Source organism: Heliangelus exortis, chromosome Z, assembly GCF_036169615.1.
Source record: "Heliangelus exortis chromosome Z, bHelExo1.hap1, whole genome shotgun sequence".
Taxonomy (NCBI): Eukaryota; Metazoa; Chordata; class Aves; order Apodiformes; family Trochilidae; genus Heliangelus; species Heliangelus exortis.
This window is the reverse complement of record NC_092454.1, coordinates 73,337,795-73,360,950: the sequence shown is the minus strand read 5'-3', so window position 1 is coordinate 73,360,950 and position 23,156 is coordinate 73,337,795. Positions and strand designations below refer to the sequence as shown.

General features: G+C 44.7%; 1 protein-coding gene across 9 annotated transcripts; it reads right to left on the bottom strand.

The window, feature by feature from the left end:
- On the bottom strand, positions 1-21,140 carry LOC139789781 (maternal embryonic leucine zipper kinase-like). 9 transcript variants are annotated; one of them, XM_071730847.1, is made up of 18 exons: positions 21,044-21,140; positions 20,359-20,461; positions 19,009-19,094; positions 18,412-18,528; positions 18,090-18,233; positions 16,463-16,531; positions 15,345-15,437; positions 14,401-14,499; positions 11,922-11,990; positions 11,404-11,502; positions 10,334-10,420; positions 8,888-9,016; positions 6,952-7,098; positions 6,001-6,226; positions 4,271-4,364; positions 3,654-3,822; positions 1,411-1,514; positions 1-351 (listed from the first exon to the last, which is right to left on the bottom strand). In XM_071730847.1, exons 2-18 carry the CDS (start codon positions 20,420-20,422, stop codon positions 132-134), a joined length of 2,016 nt encoding a protein of 671 aa, XP_071586948.1. In that variant the 5' UTR covers positions 20,423-20,461; positions 21,044-21,140; the 3' UTR covers positions 1-131. The 9 variants fall into 9 exon arrangements, with proteins under 9 accessions (XP_071586948.1, XP_071586946.1, XP_071586945.1 ...); XM_071730845.1 differs by lacking the exon at positions 21,044-21,140 and adding an exon at positions 20,747-20,916; XM_071730844.1 differs by lacking the exon at positions 21,044-21,140 and adding an exon at positions 20,779-20,916.
- Between the last annotated feature and the right edge of the window lie 2,016 nt (positions 21,141-23,156).

Below are 23,156 nucleotides of genomic sequence, written 5' to 3'. Positions count from 1 at the left end.
AACATCTTAGAGAATTTTATTTCGGGCGAGTTGCAGAGGATTTACTAATAAGTTGGTATTCAAGGAAACATACAAAAAGGAATATGTACAAAGAGGGACAGCAGAGAAACCAAGACAGGTGAGGGAGCTTCCTACACTGTTGTGGTTAAATCCTCATGCCCTGCCCGTGGCAGACCCTGCTGGCAGCTCAGTAAGATGTCCTCCATCAGCCTCTTGTAGACCCAGGCATCACCCTTCAGCCGCTGCCTCCGGATGCCCACGGCCTCAGGCTTGCTGAGGAGACAGACTTCCAACTCAAACTCCATTGTCACCTTGCCAAAATCAGACCTGGTCTGACATTTCAGGGTGTACCTGTAACAAAACACAACCAGAATCGTCACTGAGCCACCCAGTGCTTGTTTTGCAGTGCAGTTTTGGGTTAATAACAGCACTTTACAGAAATTACCCCACTGCTCCTCAGAATACTGGGAAAGGACACAGAGTGCAGGGGGTGTGAGCTCTGGCACTGTGCTCCAACTCCCACACAGCCAGAGGAAACCCTGCTGGCCACAGAGCCCATTCCCAGGCTGCTGGGCAGGAAGGAGGGAGATGTTCCTGCATTATTCCTCAGGAAAACCCCTCTGCAGAGACAGCAGGCTGACAGGCTGGCTGCTGCTCAGCTCTTGTGGGAAGTGGGAAAAATAAATGTGAAATTTCAATCTTTAGAGGGGGAGAGGGTGCTTCTGTCACACTCAGAATCCTTCCAGATCTTCAGTTGGAAATGCATCAGAGGTTGAAGTGTACTCTGACCTTCTGCAATGCCCAAATACTTGGTGACCTGAGGAAATGCATATTCATAACTGAGCACAGCATTTCTTCCATGCACTGGGAAGCCAGACATTAAACTTTGATCAGAATTAGGAAGCAATCCTACCCTCAGTACCTTAGCCTCACCAGCAAACCTACAAACTGAAATACAAATCCTACAAATTAAAATAATGCACACCAAGGTGTGTGGATTCTGTGCAGAATATTGTAAAATATTCTGATCTCTTGGCTGAATGCTAATGCCCTAACTGCTGACAATGAGGGCTAAAAGGAACCCACCCCACCTCCCAGAATTGCCTGGTTTGGTCACATCACTGTACCCTAAGAAACCTTTTGTTTTTACAGCTTCATAAAAGGCAGAGGCTGATGTGAATTATGCCTAAGAGCTACCTCACTATTTTCAGTTCATATCTGTCACTCAAATTTTTTTTTTTGAAAATATGAATGAACGAAACACATTCATTTACTGCTCAATACACCTTCTATAAAATTATTGTATTTTACAATGTGGGGCTGAGAAAGTAAGTTCAAATACTTCATCAAGGATTGGAGTATTGATTATTTAGACAAACACAAGATGAAGTCATCACATTTTACACTTACCCCTTCTGAATATATTCCACATGCTTGTTTGAAAGAACAGCCATTATTTCATTCAGCAGCTGGTCTGGATTCAGCAGCTGAGTGGTGGTGACATTACAGTGTGCCTAAAAGTAATCAGCTTATTAAAACAAGAGTCAAGGGGAAAGCAATAGAAAAAACTCTCTCCTGCAACTGAAGCCATTATGCAAAGCTTCCATAGAAATCTTCAAAATAGCTAACCATAGTGGCAAATGTTTCAACTGCCCAATACTGTAATAATTAAGACATTGTAATAGCAACAGGAACACTAAGAACAATTAACAATGCATGTCCAAACGATAACCCATCAAAAACCCCACAGCAGCAGTGATGGAGAGGGCAGGATGGGGGCTGTAGGATGTGTGTGGGCTGGAGGGGAGCAGAGAAGGCAGACAGAGGACTCTGGCTGGAGTCCTCACGCCATGGCCAGGAGATTGCCTGTGCCCTGCTGAGACCAAGGAACAGGCACAGCACCACATGGCTTTTCCAGGAATGAAGATTCACCATGTTTAAAGGGAAAAAAAAAAAAAAAAAAAAAGTCATTTATACTCGTAAGTTTACTGCTGGAGGAGTTTTGTATCACACCTAATGTTCAGGTAATGGACTAGTCCAGCTAGGGACTTCTTGAAGAACTTCCAGTCACCCATATTTAACAAGACTATGCCAGCTGAAACATGCCACAAAGGCTTTATCTGCCTTCTGAATGCAGATGAAAAGAACACCAAACATTGGTTGAGGAGGCAAAGTCTATGACAGGTTCTTGCAGTTCTTATTCAGCCTCAAATGTATGCAACACCCTGCCATAACTGCTGATACCATGAAATAAAATTCTGTCTTCTCCTGTTGTGCTGCAGTGTCCCTAGACCTGCATTTTGCACACACTGTGGACAGAGGAAGCTGGTGCATGTCAAGAGCTTCTAGAGACAGAAGATCTAGGTTTTGTTTCCAATTGCTCAGGCTCCTGAATTAACTGCACGTTTCCTACTCCTGTCTGATGAGTTGGTCAGGTTTGTAGTCCAACAAAAGTCTCGAACTTAAACTGCCACCTTGACCCTGACAAGTGCCTCTTGGAAGTTTCCAACTGTAATACAGTAGCTGAGCTGCATCTACACAGGCTGCAAAAACACAAAAACACAAAGTGCTCCTTTCACTGACAGGCAGCTCTCCTTATCCCTGGAAGCCTTCAAGGTCAGGTTCAGGCTCACAGAACTTTGGCCATCCTGATCTGGTTGAAGATGTCCCTGCTCCCCACAAGGGGGTAGGACCAGAGGACCCTTGAAGGTCCTTCCAACCCAAACCATTCCATATGATCCTCACTGCACAGGAGGTGTCCAACACCTGCAGCTCCACTCAGCAGCAGAGACACTCCTTATTTCTAGAGGATTGTTTCTGCCCCAGAAATAGCCTTGCCTCTTTCACCTTTAACATGTTGTTTCAAATAATAATCTACAGATTGAAGGACAGATTCCTCCTTGTGTAATTTTTGGAGTCTCATAGCTGCTTTTGGGTGACTGTCACAACTCTGTTCACTACTCTGGTATGATGCCAATGCTATTTGATGTGCATTCTATAATAGAGTTAATAATAACTTAATGAGTTAAATTTGGTAGATGCAAATGTTATTTTAAAGTGCTCTGTGCAATGCATTATCTGAGGAGCTTCTTTACCTGTGCCTGTTTAAAGCAGGATCAGCAGAGAACTGACTCAAACACAATGACATCAGAACTTCACAAATGGAAATTATGCTGGCAGTGGCAGGAAGTCTTTGACCAGGTGTAGTTTTTTAGGCTGTAATCTCAGGTTCTCTTGACATCTAAAGACTGTCTTGGAACAGACATACCACTCCTGGACTAGACACATAAGTCAGGAATGATACCACATTCATTAGTTTGGGTTTGATCCAGTGGGAGAGCTAGCAGGATGTCTACATAAATAACAGGACTGAAATTTTCCAAACAGACTTCCTTTAAAACCATCCTGCTTCCTGCACATTCTGTTCAGAGGGATATAATCAAAAACCAAGGGCCAAACTCTTCTCTTGATCTGTTGGTTACTTGTCTGTGCCCAGCCTAACATGACAGAGCCCGGGGTGGTAACTGTGTTAACAGAGATGCAGAATACAGGAAAATCTGATCACACCAGTTTTCACAAGACCATTTCTAAAGGTGTTGTTTTAATCCTATGATTGTACTTCTTTTCACATAAAATTTTTCCAGCAACCATACCTTGAGTTTCCTTGGATGATCCCTAGCAGATCTTTTCTTTTTGCTTGGTGTAAGCATTGTGATCATTTTATCCAAGCCTCTTTCAAGACTTCCAAATATTTTGGCTTTCCTCTTCTTCTGGCTGCTGTCAATGTGAGCTAGGTTGAGATCTAAATCCACTGAGTGACACCTGTGATGTGAACAGATTAATCAGTTCTTTAGAAACTGGTTGTTTCAGATATGTCACTGAACCATTATCAGACCTGAGGGAATGAAGAAAACCAAAGCAACTGTAGTGTGAAGTTTTTATTTGAAAGTCAGTTGACATTTAAACCCAGAGATATATCTAAGAACTGCAGCCCTCTGGGGAACTCACGTAAGAAGGAACTTAAGACTATGGAAAATGTATAATGAAAATAATTTAATAATTGTATAATGAAAATAAATGAATTCCATAGTTTTAAAACCTTTCTCTGCCTTCAGTGTTTTCTAGTGTATGTAGGAAGAGGTTCTAGAAAGGTTTTCACCAAGAGAATGGAAACAGCAGCTTGCTGTTGTAAGAAGGCTTCCCAGGCAGTACATGGATCAAGGCAGTCGTGCTGTAAATCAGAATTGTACACAAATTAATGGACACTTACTTTCTTTCAGGAAGAACCTCAGCTGCTGTCAATTCATCTGTGTGTGTTGGGCCTGTGGGCTGCTTAACTGGGGTGACTGTAGTGAAGTGGCTCTCTGAAAGAAAGCATCCAAGCCAGAGCAGGTATGTTTTTGCACAAAGGATTTCTTTTTCTTCATCAAGGATGATCTATTTATTGCTGATTTATTTCTAAAACCAGCCTTCTTTTCTATCTGAGGTCTCTCTCCAGAATAACAAAATATGCTTTTGATATAAACAACAATACAACCCCTATTTTGCAAAGAAAAACTCCAGCTGTTTTCCCCACAAGTCAAGCCCTAGAGCAACCAATGCAGTTCACTATTAGAAATTTGGAAAGGAAGAGGATCAGAACTGCTTCCTTGCCACTGGTCCCAGAATGAATACTGGGAAATTCTAGCAGCTGTGTCCTTCACCAAGCCATTTCCCTGGTGTGGTGTCAGTTTCTGTAGCCACATTTACTACCAGACACTACAGAACTACCCACACTCTGCAGAGCATGGGTTTGGATGTGCAGAAGCAAACACCAAGTGAAACAGTCAGCAGATGAGTGGCTACCAGTGAACAAAAACTGTTCAAAGTTTCAGCTGTCTACAGAACTGCACCTGGCCCCAGTGATCACCTCAAAATTTCCAATGGATACTTCCACTTTTCTATCTCTGAGAGTATTAATACTACCCTTCCTGAATCAAAGATTTTCCAATGAAAAAGGCAATTAGCTTTTAATTGTTTCATCCTCAGAAGAGCCTCATTAAATCAGCTGAATTTCCCATTACATAAGTATCTACTTTTCTCGTTTAAACTTAACATGAAGTCAAACTTCACATACAATCTTAAGACAAAACCCAAACTACTCTTTGTAGTGCTCATCCTTAAATCCTTTACAGAGGATGTCACTGAACAGCTCTAAGTCCAAGATCCTGTATAACTTGAATCAGCCTGCAAAGACCTGCTGCTTTTGAACAATGCTCCCTGGAGCAGAAGAGTCTCCTGCTGTAAGGAGACCCTGAATGTACAGTTTCAGCATTAAAGGTTTTAATGGTTGAAGGGAATGATAATGTACACACAGGGTACACCATTTCACATAAGTACAGACTAGACAAGCTGAGGACAGAAATTTCTGGCAACTCATACAAGCTGACATAATTTATAAAGATTTGTGTGGTCTATCACAAAACTAATATCTATACATAGTTAACAGAAGTATTCTCACTGCCACACTGCACTGTTACTGTGAAAAAGCTGACATTTTCACATCCAAAAGTTAGAAAATCCAGGAGAAATCCAAAAGTTAGATTTCTCTTAGAAGGGGACTTGACCAAAAGCACACCTTTATTTTCACTCATGGTAACAACAAAGGATGAACAGTGATGAGGAAGCTGTGTTCTCAACCTTGATGAAAAGTGGAACCAGACTCAGGTTTTACAAACACAGCACCTCACTCCATCTCAGTGTTGCAGGAAGCATGCATGGGTGACACTGTAATCACCAATCCCTCTGTAATTAGCAGACTTCAACATGCCCAGCTGTATGGTCAACTTGCAGCACCTTACCACGTGTAGTAGAAGAACCAGGCTGGTGCATATGGCAAAAAATTTAAGTCTTCCAGAAACAGATGGGTTGGATACACCAGTATTGTGTTCATGTTTGAACTGACAATAATTCCTAAGCCATCCACACAGTCTGAGTTCCCAGCAGTTACATTCAACTTACCTTTGAAGGCAGGGGCCTGGGAGGGTGTGCTTTGTACTTGTGACTCAATCTGACTGGTGGCAAAAGGAGTCTGTGGAGCAGGAAGCTCAAAGGGCATTTGATTTCTTAAAGCTGACTCTGTAGCAACATTCTCTTTGTTTTCATGCTTCTTGGATGCCACTTTCCTTGCCACAGGAGTTGACAGTGTGAATTCTGCATCGTCCAGTTGAGCGTCATCCCCTGAATGCTACAAGAGATGTAACAAAAAGGAAAAAACACAAATGCTTTGCTCTATTCTGATCACATTCAGGGATGTTACAGACAAGACAATTCTAAACTTGATGCAGGTTTAAAATCCCATGCAATGCTTGCCTATTGAGAAAAAAAGCTAAAAACTCTTCAGTACTTCTGATTCCCTCTATAAGTTGCTAACAAACATCAAGTTATTTGCCCTTTTGTTGTCTGCTCAATTCTTCAGCTTACACATTTATGACTATTCCTCACCAGCTTCTCTAAACACAGCAAAGAATTTTCATTTGGTTTAATTGTGTAAGTTTAATTGTTTCATTATATTTTCTTATCCAATACAAACAGGTTGAACTTCGTTCTTCAAGGACTTGCCCAGCTCTAGCCTCGCTCCCAGGTGTTTTTTTCTCTACCTTATTGCTTTCCCATCAGGTTTAAAATTCTCATTGCTCATTTGCTCATTCCCTAGGTGCTGTTTTTATGCAAATCAAATGCCAAAGCTCAAGTTCTCATCAAATGAATCATGACCTATAGCTAGAGCAAGTCACAATTTTTGTTAAGCTGTGTATTTAAAACATTTCCTTACTCAGTTTGAAACTCCCCTTGACTGGGCAATACCAAACATTCAAATGTGTAATAAATTTTATGAACAATAAGATTTTTTTGATTAAGAATAGTATCATTTGTTTTGCTTTTTTAAGGAGCTAGTATTTACTCTTCCAGCACCTGTTTTGGCTTGCAGGAATTTAGAATAAATTCTTCCAATGGAGATTCTTCAGCCCATGAAGCTGCATCAGAAAACTCTATGGATCCAAACACATGTGCTGCTGCACTGCAGTATGGAGTATCTTCACACCTCATCCCTCTCTCAGGCTGGAAAGAAAGACTCAGTTGAGATTCCACTGTACAGTTAAAAGGAAGATTTCATCAAGAAAGTGCCATTGAAACCTAAGTCTTCTCTCAGGCCCTAATTATGGTTAACAGCTAATGTGCATTTGTTATTTGTACCAAAATCAAAGGTCTATGTATTCTCAAACCAACTCATCTTTCATGGCCTGCCTAAGGAAGAGAAGCAACTCACAAAAAATATCTGCCTTGGATTTCAGGACTTGGACCACACTCTTTTTACCAAAAGCCAAATAATACGCTGGAAAGAACCCAAGAAAAGAATGCAATAAAGTCTGAAAGAAAGACAGATAAAAGTAGGCACATTTCATCCACAAGACAGAATTATAAATCTGCAGCAGTTCTTCAGCTGCCATTCAGAACCCTTCATCTAATTGCAAGCCCTGACAAGTGTTGTCATTTATTACATCAGAGGATTCATAACTTCAGCCAAGATTGCCAACCCTCATGGCTCACACCACGTGCAGTCAGCTGCCAGGCACAGCATCCTCAGTTTCTAACACCATTTCTGATTTTCCAGGAGGCTCTTCCCAAAGACTTGCTTCACACCACTCCAGTGGAATTGCACACACTTATTTTAAATTATCAATCCCCAGCTGGAATGGATACCCTTTCAGGAAGCTTTTGCCCTCCTGGTGGGTGAGTTTCTCCTTCTATGACCAAGGGTATTGCAGTGCTCAGATCTCTTGTTACTACTGGAACAGAAGCAGAGCTTCCTGGTGTGCTCCTGGATTTACAACACCCTTACCAGGGGGGCTGCTAGCTACAGCCAGAGGTTGTAGTTGAAACTGTGTTCCACTACATGATGAATGCCTGAAGAGGATTCCTTGCCTACCACATTTCAGATGAAATTCATGCTGTGGTGAATTCTTTTTGGAATATCCTTCTAAGCCAAACTCTGTGAAATCAGGTATTATGTACAAATTTGTGCCACCTAATCCAGAAACTGTCTAGGTTAAAGGTTCTATTTGGTTTCTTGACATCAGACCAACTCTGGCTGAAGAACTTTTCGGTTGGGTATTTCAGTAAACTCACTTGATACACACAGAATCCACATGTGGGTAAATTAAATGTGTTCCCAGTGCTGTAGGACTCATGGATTTTTGGGTTGTGTAGACCTTTCCACAATCACCCCTGAAGGCATAATGCATGTTTATTAGCAGCATCACACTTTGGCTGACTGCACATATTGCTGCTCTCTTACTAGCACTAGTTCAGGGCACCAGTCTGCTTTCCCAGGCAGAGCTCTGTTATTTGTTGTTTAAACACCAGAAGGACACAGAGCTCTTGAAGTGAGTCCAGAGGAGGCCCTGGAGTTGCTGGGAGGGCTGGAGCAGCTCTGCTCTGGAGCCAGGCTGAGAGAGTTGGGGGTGTTGAGGCTGGAGAAGAGAAGGCTGCAATGGGGAGACCTTGGAGCACCTTCCAGTGCCTGAAGGGGCTCCAGGAAAGCTGGGGAGGGACTTGGGACAAGGGCCTGGAGGGATGGGAGCCTCCGAGGGGGAAGGGTTTGGAGCTGCAAGAGGGGAGATGGAGAGGAGAAATCCTTTGGGGTGAGGGTGCTGAGCCCCTGGGTGCCCCCAGAAGCTGTGGCTGCCCCATCCCTGGCAGTGTTGAAGGTTGGATGGGGCTTGGAGCCCCCTGGGCTGGGGGAGGGGTCCCTGGACATGATAGCAGGGAGTTGGAATGAGATAAGCATTCTATCATTCCATGCTTAGTGCAGAGGACTATTTTAATCCTGCTGCATTCCAGAGCTTACCCCCAGTGCTGCTGATGGTGTTGTGCTGCCAGGCCCTGCCTGACACGGAGCCCTCAAACGAACACGCCTGCCTCGAGCCTTCTTGGAGTGAAGCAAGAGATAGGTTGCTGACATTTGGTCATATTTCCACTAGGGGAAAAACAAATATACAAAAACAAAGTAAGTATTCTAAACTCCTCTTGGGAAATATTTTAAGTACAAAGAAAACTCAGCCTTCTGGAAATTTCTGTGGTTCTGCAAGTTTTTCTACCTGATGTGCATCCCTAATGTTTGATCACCAAGGTGTAATTCCAGACTTCAGTTAATTTGTCATGTGTCTGGGATCAAGGAACAGACTGTGGATTTGGGGTTTTGTACTGGTGTCAAAACTGATGCTGCTGCCAGGATCCACCTCCTGAACTGAATGACAAAGGTATTAATTCAGCTCAGCCAATACTTATACCAGAATCTAATTTTTTTCAGAGTTCCTCCCAGTTCTTCCCCCACAAGCAGCACCAACATTTTGCATGACTTCCAGCAGCTCTGCTGGTGTGAGGGTACAATGCTTGACAGGTTTGCAGCACAGTACATTCAGTTTGAATTAGTTATAAGGGATTAGAAGTCCTCCAGTAAAGGACTATTCAAATGCTATAAACCTATTTGTAAGGACTTTTCCACCTGCAGAGAGATTATTTCAGATAATTTCTTCTATATGAAGAACAAGTAGCACTAAATCCATAAATCCATTTTAAGTATCATACACATTTTAAGTCTGTTCCCACTCTACACCTAAACAACTTTTTTTATTTTTTATACCTATTCTCTACTGGTACAAAGAACCAAATAATTCCATTTCAAGGGAGAATTTTGAGATTCAGGTTAAAGCTTAAGTAAATCTCATTATTTAATTCTCTTCTGCAGCTTGCAGTATCATTGGTAACATTTGTACAAGTATTCTAGAAGTAGTCAGTTCACCTTCTGTCATTTGTATTCAAAAGTGACTAAACACACTCTTTTGCATATTAAAAAAAAAAAAAAAAAAAGTCATTAAAAAAAAAAAAGTTTTATAGCTTGTCTGGGTGATGCTCTGATATTTTTCTCCTACTCTTTTTGTTTTCTCTTACTGATTGAGACATGTAAAAGCAAAGAGTTAGCCCACCAAATGGCATCTCTTGTTCACCTATACATTTTTTGGCTTCAAGAGATTCAGAAGGATGTTACCAGGGTGGGACACAACAGTCAGGCTTAGGAAACATCAAGAGTATAATTAAAAGAGCAAAAAGGGAAAAAAACAAATGGGAACTTCAGAACTGCAGTTATAAGCCACAGATCCTCTGAAGTTCTGCAGGGGCTCCCTACATCTGAAAAGTATAAAAAAATTCATACTTTAGAGTAAGCATTAGTCTGTTAGTACAGTAAGTTTATTTGCTGTATTACTGTGTTTAATTACTGGTATATACTACTTACCTCTGATATTAATTCCAAAATACTCTCCCTGCTCTGTCTGTGAAACACAGAAAGCTCTGCTACACAGTCTTCATCAAGATTTCCCAGCTGCAAAAACATGATGGATACTGAAGGATGAAGTTTTCAAGTTGCCTCACAATCCACATGACTGTGACATTTCAATGAAAGCCACTGGGCTGAATCAATAATCAGCTGTGATTTCAGACCTATTTTAAACAGTTAGCAGCACAGCTGAGTGTTCTGAAGAAGAGACTGAGAAAGCCACACAACTTCAACAACTTCACAGTTTGGCCCCTCTTTGGTAAGGGGTTGTGAATTCAAATAAGAAAGCCTGACAGCAGATGAGATTTTTACTCGAATGGAAGCTACACTTTCACCTCTACATAAATATTCAAAGCTCTCAGATGTGCACAACTTCCCTGGAACCAGTTAGAAGCCATGCTGCAGGCACAGTAAAACTCTTCAGAGAACTTTAGAGAAACAGTGGCATCCAGTGGCCAACTGGGAGCATTGGCTGCAAACATGCAGCAGCTTCTCCTCAGTACTTAATACTGACAACTGTATTACATTTTTTTTTCTTTTCCATATTGCCTGAGCCTGATTAAAACAAGTGACAGGCAGGAGAACCATACTTTCAAAGGGGTAAAACCCAAACCAGCAATTCTCAGTGAGAACAGCTCCAAGATAAACCACGGTCATGCCTAACATGCTCTCCAAATCATTTGCATTTTGCACCTTAAACAAAGTACTGACCAAGCAGCCTGGAAAATTGACTTTGTATGCCATTGGCATGTGGAAATACCTCACATTTTGATGAGAAGCCCCTGACTTTGCCAATTAAGCATCAGGTGCAGAATACAATGAAAACACACTGCAAACTGGTCCTCAGGAGAAACCAGAAGTAGTAAGATTTTGACAGAAAGATGAATCAGAAAGGTACCACACATTTCAGAAAAGTCTCACATTTCACCTCTGAATAAATGTTTTCACAGCCCACCACTGCAAGGACAATAGCAAGCCAGCAAAGATTGCATGAAATACTTTTTTATTCACCTGACAAGTGTACTTACTGAGTATTTACTCTGCCACTGAACAGCATCAGAATAACCTTGCATGAGCCAAGGGTGACTCAAGAGGTGCTTAACTGTGATCCTCTTCTTTGGGTCCACCTGTGAGCAATAAAAAACAAACTGATGCTTAAAGCACAGAGAAGAACTGGAGAAAAAATTGCCTGCTACTCAGAATTTTAGGGTGGTTAGAAGTTCAAATAAGCAGCACTGTTCCATGGCTTCACCAAAAGGCAGATGAACACAGGTGGGGTGACTGTGCAGGGATAGTCCTGGGTTGCTGAGGGGCTCTGAATGCACAGGCAGTGTGGTTAGCTTCATTTATAGAAAAGCTCTTACTGATACAGCACAGTTAGGAACAAACAGCAGAAGGCAGGATTAATCTTGTCTGCAAAATTTTGTAAGAATAAAAATTTGTGTTTAAACAGCTTCTTTTTTTTTTTTTGATATTTAATTGATGTAATGTTTTGACTTGTCTAATGGTGCTTCATTGACCTACTGAATAGAAGCAAAAGCTTTACCTGCAGCATTTGGTCCAGCAGCAGTGTACTGCTAGGAGACAGCCACTTTGGAATGCTGTATTTTCCTCTCTGAAAAAAAAATTAAAATAAAAGATTTAAAATTTATCTTTTCAAAAAGAACTGCTAAATTACTTGGATGACTGACACCTGTGTTTGGTCAGAGAGGAAGAACAGCAGGCAGAAGCAGACCTAGCTTTAAGAATTTCCTGGATGAATTCAATGTTAGTACTAAAACTCAATCAGTAAGGAATTGCTGTGTTTGAATTACCACCCACTCAACTTGTGTGACATTTCCATCTCACTCCACTTTTGCAGCCAACCTGCTCCTTTATCTCTCACACTGTTTCCTCATACCCACTTGATACTGGAGTTTTCAAAGTGCAATATGCTGGAGCATGAATGTCTCATATTAGCACTTTGAAATGTGAATATTCATTGAAATTACTTTTCAGACACTAACATCCTCAACAGTTATTCTTTTTTCATAGGTTTCATGCAAGAATTTCTCTCTCTCTATTCATACTGTAAACAGGAAAAAGGTAACAGATTTAGCAGGTAAGTTTCCTTCAAATAGTCTAAATTTTCTTTAAAAAAAAAAAATTTGGTTAGAAGACAATTCAAAATGGATTTCAGATTTGATGTACAACAACAGGAGCCAAAAAACCCAACCAAGTTCACCACCAAGGATCATTTACTTCTTAAGGAAAATGGAGAAAAAAATATCAGTAAACAGAATTGTGAAATGACTTAACTACATAACTCTCATTTTGTCATGGCAGTTTCCTTTCTCCAAACAAATTCCTCAATAACAAAACAGCATTTTATCCACCATACAAATCTAAGCAGTGTATGAAGTGCTTCAATAGCACAGGTTCAAGAATTTAAGCTGCATTTTTACAGACAATCCTAATGAGCTCTTTATAAATAGTTTACAGGCTGTTTCACAAAGCAGCTTCACTCTGAAGCTAAGCCAAGTAACACGTGCAGTTTGCTTTTTGGTTTTAATATATTGCTACAGAATATGAGACAGGGAAAAAAAATTAGCATCTGCTTGACTGAGGGCAATATTGGAAGGTGAATAATTCACAATAGTTATCAAATACATAAGATAGCACCAGAATTAATTTTTTTAACAGAAGTTATATCACATGCTTGATTTTTTTCATTCAAAAAGTAAATGCATTTGCTCAAGGATTCCCAAATTAAGAGATGTAGAGCATTCCAGGGAAAGAAACATTGCATGTAAGTCATGTGTTCCTAACTAGATTTAAGCAGATTATTACACTGACTTAGAACAACACTTCTGAGTTGAGGTTACAATAAATTTTGGTATCTGCAATGTCTGAAATGAAATTCCACAACTGTGTCTATGTGTCCACATATAAAGAAATTTTCAGTTCACAGCCACACAAAATTAAAACAAATTCAGATCTGAAATAGGAAGCCTGTATCTTAAAACCTGCAGTTTTTAACTTGATGATCCTCACAAGTCCCCTCCAGCTGGAGGTGCAAGCAGGACAGTCCTGATGTTTTAATGACAATTCACCTCAGTATCAGCAATTTACGTGGTCTCTTTGGATCAGTTAGTCTCCGATTTTTCTTTTTTTAAAGTTCTTTACAACAACTCAAATTGAGCTTCCTACAGCTCTTCTGTGAAGGTTCTCAAGTCCACTCCCAGCTGCAGACTAGCAATCCATGGTGTTTCAAGAACTAATCCTGCCATTTCCAGAGCTCTGACTGCTTCACATCCCCTCTGCAGATCAGGTGTCAGCTGCCTCCTTCCACAGCAGCCTCCAATACTCCTGAGGTGGTTTTTTAGGGGTTTTATTTAAACAGATCAGACTCTGGGTCAGAGGAGAAAGATGTGGAGGAAGCCAAAGCTCACCAAAGCAGCTTACTGGAAGCATCACCAACATAAATTCTATGGCAGTTCAGCAGTGGTTGTTGTGTCTGATGTGGAACAGCTGCTGGTCAGCTACATCAGGAGGAGTTCACAGGGAAAGAGACTCAATTGCTCAATTCTGCTGTGTACTATTTGTTCAACTCTTTCTGTAAATTGTGGTGTCTTAAACTTCCCTCCTCATTTTGGAGAAGGGAAACCTGCTTTGCCTAGACATGAGAGGAGCTGACACATAAGAAAATCAGATTTGGTAAATGAAATTACATATTTGTAATTCTATTCCACACAACAGAGGGAGAAGCTGGACAAAGGCTCAGACACAAAAATCCAGCCCATCAGCAAGACCATGCTTCTGAGGTTTAATTTCCTAGAACTAGACCAAACTAGAATACTGCAGAGAGCAATTAAAGATGGAAACAAATCCACAAAATATCAATAGGAAAAGCAGCAAGGTGTAACAAAATTCAGCCTTTTTTTTTTCCCCTAGGCACAGGTCAACAGCTTCTGCCACCAGAGAAGCCAAATCTCTCACAGAGCTCTGCAGTGTCTGTTTCCAGTGTGTTTTAGCACCACACCTACCATTATCTTCCTGTAGACAGCCACGACATTGTCATCATCAAAGGGGAGGAAGCCACACAGCAGAGCATACAGCAACACTCCCATGCTCCAAATATCTGCCTAAAAAGTAAAAGTGAGTGGAAGTTAAGAACTTGGTTTATCTAAAATGGCTCTGAGGCAGCTGATATTGCCCCCTTCTTTGGCAAAGCCCATCTACAACTCATGAGAAGCAGGTTCCCTAATGCCAGACAGAACTCTTCTATTCCAAGTGAAAGCACACGACCCAAATTCAATTTTCAATTCACTCAAGCTAAAGCACTAGTAAAACCAATATCCTCTCCTTAGGTCACCAAATTGCTGCATTACTTTCATTCTACAAGGATTTCACTGGCAAAAATGAAATCAAAGTCATCACAAGGGATTTCATAGTGATTACAACAGCTGTCAGCACAGTTACAATTGACTTTAAAGCCCTACAGCTTCTTCTCTATTTGTATAGGCTCAGCAAAGTCTACGTGCCTCACACTGTAATTTCTACCTAGACCACAAAGAAATAAATGAGGTTTGAAAAGCAGTGAAGTTCGTGGAAAACACACCAAAAACAAATACTGAGAAGCACAAAAATTTGCAACAAGAGCTGGGTAATTAACAGAACAAATCACTGCTTGAAAGAATGCGCAGTAGAAGGAAGGAGCTTAAATTGCTGTCCCATAAGGCACCAAAATATGGAGCAACAAATGAAGATATCAAAGAATTAGTTAAATTAGCCAGCTACATGACCTGTGGCCAAGAGCATGTTCTGCTGTTCCAGGCTGTGGCTGCTGGGGATAATCACACAGCTTCTGAGACCCACCAGGGCAACAGTGCTCCAGCAGGGTTCAGGAGGCAAACCCAGTGAGGATGTCTGGCCATTACAGCTTTAAACACACAGCTGTGGGGGAAAAACCCAAAACTGTGCTACATACCTCTGAGCCAATATAGGATTTTCCCTGAATCAGCTCTGGTGCTGCATAGGCTGGGCTTCCACAGCAGGTGTTCAGATGGTAATCAAGGCCACCCTAGGAGAGCAGAGGAAACCCATCACACAGAGGCACTGGCTTGAACACAGCTCAGGTCTTCTAGAAAGAACATGAGGGGCCTCAGAGGCTTCACTTTCTCTGCTCATGTATCTTGCTTTGGTGTAATACATGGCACAAACTGTCTGAGAACATGAGTAACCCATAAACATGCAGACACCATGGTATCCCAGCTGGTATCCCAGCAGTCTTTCCTCCTGCTGCTCTTCTGATAAGAACACCTCCTTCTGTGACTCTGAAGAGAAATTCAACACAGCTCTGGAAGCAATGATCCAAGAGCACTGGCCATGAGGCTAGCTGGTCACTTATATCAGTATTTAATGAAACAACTTCATGAAGAACACTAGAAATACTCGCATATGAAAGCTATGTTATTGCTTTGCCTGGTCTTTGTTCTAAGCACATCAGAAGATGGCTTTACACCACCAGGGGGATGGTCTTGATGGCCCTCAGGGTGCTCTACCTTGAACCAAGGAAAACAATCTGAGGATAAGTAATTGTCAGTAAGACCTTCTTCAAATTAAATTATGAACAGCAGTTACATCACATGTGAAGCTGACAAACAGCTGACAGCTCAGTACAAGCATTTGGAATGAGACTGTAAATGTAACTGGAATAAACTATTTGATTTCATCCACAATCTCCACACACACACACAAATCTCGTGGAAAAGAAACCATACACCAGTGAAAGTTATCAGGGAAAAATACCAACATAAGGTTCACAGGCCTTTATTTGTGACAGCAGGTGCTATGCATACAAAATGATGTCTGCCTCAGACTATGCCAGAAGACAGAAGAAAATGATGGCACAGTCTGGCTGTAACACTTTGTCAGCTGCTCTCACACACTTAAGTAACTAATGACTGGATTACAGCTATGCAAATAGCTTGGGTTTAGGGGTTTTGGGCAAGTTTCTGCATTGTACTCTGAAGTCAAACATGCATTTTTTATGTGCATGTAGTAGCTCATTTAGTCCTAATCTGTGAAAGCAATGGATACTATTACCTTTGGCTTTGCACAAAGTCCAAAGTCTATTAGTTTCAAATTATGATCCCCATCAATCAGCAGATTTTCCTGGAAAAAGAGAAAGTACCCATCAATGTTTTGATAATCCAAGTATCTAAGCCACCACATTTTAATTCACTTTATTTCATCTTGTCATTAGCAGCTAGAACTTCCATAAAGCTCTCCTCTGGAGGTTTTGCTCAGCTGCTAATTGAATACATGGCATACTGCAGATGGGGAATACCTGCCAGCAGGCTGGATGGGAGGCAGCAGCCTGTTCTGGCAGAAAGGGTGGGCAGCAGTGCCATGGTATCAGGGACTGCATTAAAAGGAGCACAGTGAGCAGAGCTGGGGAAGTTCCTCCAGCTCTGTGTTCAGCACAACGAGCACAGTGCATCCAGGTTCTGTGCTCCCTCCCCCAGCACAGGACAGACACCAAACTGATGTACTGTTGATGGATGGCAGCAGTCTGCTCAGGGGACACTTGCTCCATGAGGAGAATCACAAAAATCACAGAATGGTTTGGGTTGGAATGGACCTTAGAGCTCATCCAGTTTCATCCCCCTGCATGGTCAGGGACCCCTCCCCCAGCCCAGGGGGCTCCAAGCCCCATCCAACCTTCAACACTGCCAGGGATGGGGCACCAACAACTTCCCTAGGCAACCTGTTCTAAGAGGCTGTGGGGAAGATGTCTGAGCAGGTTGTAGATGAGAAAGCTTCAATGAGACCTCATGGCAGCCTTTTACTACCTACAGGGGGGCATGAAGACACAGCAGTGCGTGGTGGGACAACAACAAAACAGAAAACAAGCACCAAGAGATGTGTTCAGACTGGGAATCTGGAAAGAACTTTCTCTTCATAAGGACAGTGAAGAGGTTGCCCACCAAGATGTGCTGCCTCATCCTCGGGAGCAGGAGGTTCAAGCAAATGCCTCTAGAAGTCACTTCCCACTCAAGCTATAGACTGTAAACCTGCCTGCTCTCCAGCTACAAACCAACTGCTCCCCAAAGATACACACAATGTTTAATTGGGGGAGAACTCTGGAGACAAAGATTTCATGAGCTGCCTAGGAAAACACTAGTGCACTCAGAATTTGCTTTTCTCAGAGATGTCAAAATCTCTAAAAATGCAAATTTCTAACTTTTTCAGTGAGAAATGGACTCAACTCCTCTATTCTTAACTGCTAACTTTAGTCTATAATGACAGCACAGTCATAGGGTGGGTCTGGTAGCACTCATCTTCCCCTACAACTTCTGTCTAGCCACCACTTTCTGAACTCTCATCACACTTCCCTTTGTGTGGTGTGAAAAACCAACAGTTAGAAACTCTCTCCAGGTACAAGCTGGAATGAAGGGGATAAAAAAAAGGTCTAATCAATATTGACAGCCAGATCTATGTCTCTGCTCCTCTCCCAGATGGAGTGTTCTGCTTCTCTTTCAGGGCAAGCTCCTTCCTCAGATACAGCTGCACCCAGCTCAGCTCAGGAACAGAGCAGGAAACAGAAATATCACTCTTCTGGAGAGACAAAAAGCTCTAGGAGAATGGAGAAGGCACAACTTACTCCTGTTCCTAGCAGAGAAATAAACGTGTGCGTTTGTTATCTGCAGATCTGGGTATTCAGGCTTACTGGTTTGAGATCCCTGTGGGCATATCCACAGCTGTGAACATAAGCAATTGCTGAGACAATCTGCCGAAAGAACACGCGAGCTTCCTCTTCTGAGAGGCGGTCCTTGGAAATGATGTAGTCAAACAGCTCCCCCCCAGGGCAGTACTGCACACAGGAGAGAACACACAACACAGTAGTGAGGTAAATCTAAACAGTGACAAGCACTGGACAGCAACTGGAAGCTCAACGAGATAACTTTTTAGGAATTATTTCATTTGAAGTCTTATCCACCACTGCAGCTAAACCCAGGAATATTTCCCGTGGCAGAAACACCCTTTATTACCTCCAAGACCATGAATATTTTCTTGGATGTCTCTATCACGTGGTACAACTGGCAAATATGCTGGTGGCTCAAGTTCTTCATGGCATCAATTTCTACTTTCACCCGGGGCAAGTCATCCTGAGAGACAAAAACAGCAAGGGGTGAAAGTGCCAGCCACTTTGACAGCTTGTACATCACTGTAAGCACCAGGCTACTGTGGAACTCAACATTTCACACCACCCATACTACAGCAAACAACTCAGCTCCTCAAATTCTACCCAGCAACAGCTCTGCCTTTACTCCCCTACAATTCTGGCACACTGATGAGCTAAACCAAGGGGTACAGATGCAAAATAGTTAAGCATTGTCATCACCATTCTGTTGGAATTACTCTAATAATATTTAGCTTCGTCTATTTTACAGACAGAGAATGCTGCCCTCCACCCATGAGGGAACAAGATTTGTGGTTTTCTGTTACAACTCCATCAAGTCTGCAGCATCCATCAATAGCCAGCAGGGCTAGCAGGCAGCATTTTGTTATGTCACACCCCTTTGTTTTTCTGAGTACCAGAAGAACAGCAGAAGACACTACCAACTTTAAAGTATCTTTAGGCTTACCCCTAGAGCAAGTTTGTCCATGATTTTTATTGCAACTTTTTCACCAGTCAGAAGATGCCGGGCACGTTTTACCTTTGCAAACCCACCTAGAATTCAGAGGAGACATGTTTAAAGCTCAGCCTGATGACATGCTTCCTTGCCTGGAGTCTGAGAACTGCTCTGGAAAGTGCAGCGTGCACAGTGTGCAGTGTCTTCGTTAGAGGCACTGACCAGTGCTACAAAATCCCAACTACATTTCAGACTTCTGCCCCTCAACATACAGCCTTGAAATACAGAATGATTTATGTTGAAAGGGACATTTAAACACCATGTAGCCCAAGCCCCTGCCATAGTCAGGGACCCCTCCCCCAGCCCAGGGTGCTCCAAGCCCCATCCAACCTTCAACACTGCCAGGGATGGGGCAGCCACAGCTTCTGGGGGCACCCTGGGGCTCAGCACCCTCACCCCAAAGGATTTCTCCTCTCCATCTCCCCTCTTGCAGCTCCAAACCCTTCCCCCTCGGAGGCTCCCATCCCTCCAGGCCCTTGTCCCAAGTCCCTCCCCAGCTTTCCTGGAGCCCCTTCAGGCACTGGAAGGTGCTCCAAGGTCTGCCCATTGCAGCCTTCTGTTCTCACAGAAGCCCAGGATGTTTAGGTTGGAAGAGTCCTCCAAGCTCATCCAGTCCAACCTTTGACCAACACCAGCATCAACCACTAAACCCTGTCCTTAAGGACCAGCTCCAAATGCCTTTTAAATGCCTCCAGGGGTGGGGACTCCACCACTCTCCTGGGCCATCCCAATGCCTGACAACCCTCTCAGTGACAAAATATTTCCTAACACCCATCCCAAAGCTCCCCTGGCACAGCTTCCATCCCTTCCCTCTGCTCCTATCTCATCCCTCAGGAGCAGAGGCTTTTTCCCTCCTCTCTCCACCCTCCCTTGAGGCAGCAGCACAGAGCCATCAGGTCTCCTCTCACCTCCTCCAGACCAAACACCCCCAGCTCCTCAGCCCCTCACAGGATTTGTGCTCCAGGCCCTGAATCAGCTTTCTTGCCCTTCTCTGGACACTTTCCAGCACTTCTCTGTCCCTCTTGTAGTGAGGTGCCCAGAACTGAACACAGTGCTCAAGATGTGGCCTCCCCAGAGCTGAGTACAGAGGGATGATCCCCTCCCTGCTCCTGTTGGTTCTCCTGTTGGTTCTGAACACCCCCAACTCTCTCCCCCTGGCTCCAGAGCTGCTCCAGCTCTCCCAGCAGCTCCAGGGCCTCCCTCGGACACGACCTAAAGATTCTGCATTTAGAGCTACTGAACCCTCAGACAAATCCTGAGGTGGCTGTTCAGCTCCCGCTGGCACTCACAGCCCCAGCCTACCTGTCCCAATCGTTTCGTGCAGTTCGTAGTACTTGAGAATCTCCTCATAGTCCCCTGCAGCCATCCTGCGAGCCACAGGGCTCTCGCAAAGTCACCTCAGCACCTGCAAGGAGAAAGCGTTCCCAGTGTCGATGTCTGAGCAGTGGGAACAGACAAGGAACCCCCAGGAGCTCCGAACGGGGCTGGGAGCCGAGCCGGTGCTGTACATCGAGCACAGAATTCAGCGGAGCCGTCGCCGCCAGCGCCTCGGCAGCACAGGGGCACAAAGCGCTGAGGTTTGTGCGGGAAACCTCACTGAGACTCAGCCGAGAGCGGACCCAGGGACGGAGGAGGAGAGACCCCGACCCCCGGGGTCCAGGGTAGAGACCGCCCAGTCCCTGCCCGGTACCAGGGCAGCGGGTTCCGGAGCGCAGCGCTCACCGCCGGCAGGCACCGCCACGGCCGTTACCGCTCAAATCTCCCGGACCGGCAGTCCCCGCGCCCAATCACTGCCTGAGCGGGGCCGGTGCATGGCGGGAGGGAGGGAAAGAGGCTCCCCGGGGGGAATGGCGTTCCCATCCCCCTGCTGCCATCCCCCTGCTGCCATCCCCCTGCTCCGGCCGCCACCGATCCCCGCAGAGCCGGGGAGCAGCCGGGCAATGCCCGCCGCCCGCTACAGCCCCGGGGAAGGCGGCGGGACCCGCACCGCCCTCACTGCTGACACGCACAAGATGGCGGCGGGGACTGGAGCCGCGCACAAGATGGCGGCCGCACCCTTCCCTCAGGGTCTGTCTGCCTGCGGCTCGGCCCGGTAAATCCCCGAACCGGCACCGCAGCGTGACCCGGCACACCCCCGGCAGGTGAAGGGAAAGTGGCACAGGGTGCCCGGGGAGGTGGTTGGGACTCATCCCTGGAGATGTTCAATAACCTGGTCTAGTGAGGGTGTCCCTGGTTGCTGCAAGGCGGTGGGATGTGTGACCTTGAGAGGGCCCTTCCCACCCAAACTGCTCTGTGATTCTGTGTTAAGCAAGGAGGCAGGAATGTTGGGATTTCCCTCTGAGGCCGAGATGGATGATATGCCTCGGCTGTGGATGGGCGTTCGTCTGGCAGGCCTGACCCCTGTACCCAGCAGCTCAGCCTGAAGTGACGGGCAAAAAAAGGGGAAAAAAAAAAAAATGGTGGAACGGATTATTTCTGTAAAGTGCCCCTCCTTTGGAATCATCCCAGACAGTAAATCTTTCCTGAACAAAGAAAGACCACATTTCCAAGAGTTCCAATTATATCCTGGATTAAAAAATGGAAAAAAAATTTAAAAAATCACAATGTTTTTGGTTAAGAGACCATCAAGATCATCTGTTCCAGCCTATTTATGCCCATGGAGATGTCTCCTCAATGGGGTCACAGAACACAGAACATGAATCAGACTCTGATGAGTTGGAAGGGACCCATCAAGTCCAACTCCTGTGTCTGTGGGCACCCCCAGGATCACACCCTGTGCCTCAGAGCTTCATCCAAATGCTTCTTCAGCTCAGGCAGGTTTGGTGCTGTCACCACTTCCCTGTAGAGCTTCTTCCATTGCTCAGCTGCCCCCTGGGTACCAAAGCTTTTTCTGATATGTAACCTGATATAAGCAGATACATCCCCTGATGGGCACTGCGGAGAAGTCATGGCACAGGGAGTTCCAGGAGTGCAGAGGAAATTACTGAATATAGAATCACAGAATGGTTGGGGTTGGAAAAAAAATTTAAGACCATGGAGTCCAGCCCTTCCCATCCCTGCCCAGGCCACCCCCACCCCATGTCCCTCATCCCCACATCCCCAGGGTCTGAAACCCCTCCAGGGATGATGGGGACTCCAGCCCTGCCCTGGGCAGCCTGGGCCAGGCCCTGACAACCCTTTCCAGGGAGAAATTCTTCCCCAGCTCCAACCTAAACCTCCCCTGGCACCACTTGAGTTGTGCCAAAAGTTCCTCTTGTCCCATCCCTTGTTCCTTGGGAGCAGAGCCCGACCCCCCCTGGCTCCAACCTCCTCTCAGGGGGTTGCAGAGAGCCACAAGGTCTCCCCTCAGCCTCCTCTGATCCAGGATCAGCACCCCCCAGGGCCCTCAGCTGCTCCTGGGCAGAGCTGAGCTCCAGACCCTTCCCCAGCTCCATTCCCTTCTCTGGACATGCTCCAGCACTGATGTCCCCAGAGTGGGGTCTGTCACCCTGTGTGCCATAATCCAACCCAGACAGGGAGTGGAGACCCCTGACTTCATTTCTAGTCCAGGTGCAGAAGAGTGAGCAGGGAATGTTCCACCAGGTGAGCTAAGCTCTAGCTCCCTCCCTGCACAGAAACACGAGGAATTGCTCTGTTTCTCCACGGGCTGTGTCACTTTGTGCAGGACAGGTGAGCTGTGTTCAGTGCTTCACAACCAATGCCCCTGTGCTCAGCCCTGGTGAGGCCAGAGCTTGAGTCCTGTGTCCAGTTCTGGGCCCCTCAGCTCAGGAAGGAGCTTGAGGTGCTGGAGCAGGTCCAGAGAAGAGCAAGGAGGCTGGGAAGGGATCCAGCACAAGTCCTGTGAGGAAGGGCTGAGGGAGCTGGGGGTGTTGAGGCTGGAGAAGAGGAGGCTCAGGGGAGACCTCATCACTCTCTCCAACTCCCTGAAAGGAGGTTGGAGCCAGGGGGGGTTGGGCTCTTTTCCCAGGCAACTCTCAGCAAGACAAGAGGGCACAAGAGGTCTCAAGTTGTGCCAGGGGAGGTTTAGGTTGGACATGAGAAAGAATTTCTTTCTGGAGAGGGTGATCAGGCATTGGAATGGGCTGCCCAGGGAAGGGGTG

What these genes read in the sequence shown, in the direction of transcription:
- LOC139789781 (XM_071730847.1), bottom strand. Translation starts at nt 20,422, where the DNA reads ATGGCTGCAGGGGACTATGAGGAGATTCTCAAGTACTACGAACTGCAC. An exon ending in CCCACAGGGATCTCAAACCA is followed by an intron (nt 16,532 to 18,089) that starts GTAAGCCTGAAT and finishes CTCTTTTTCCAG; the next exon opens with GAAAATCTGCTGATTGATGG. An exon ending in AATCCTATATTGGCTCAGAG is followed by an intron (nt 14,500 to 15,344) that starts GTATGTAGCACA and finishes TTTACTTTTTAG; the next exon opens with GCAGATATTTGGAGCATGGG.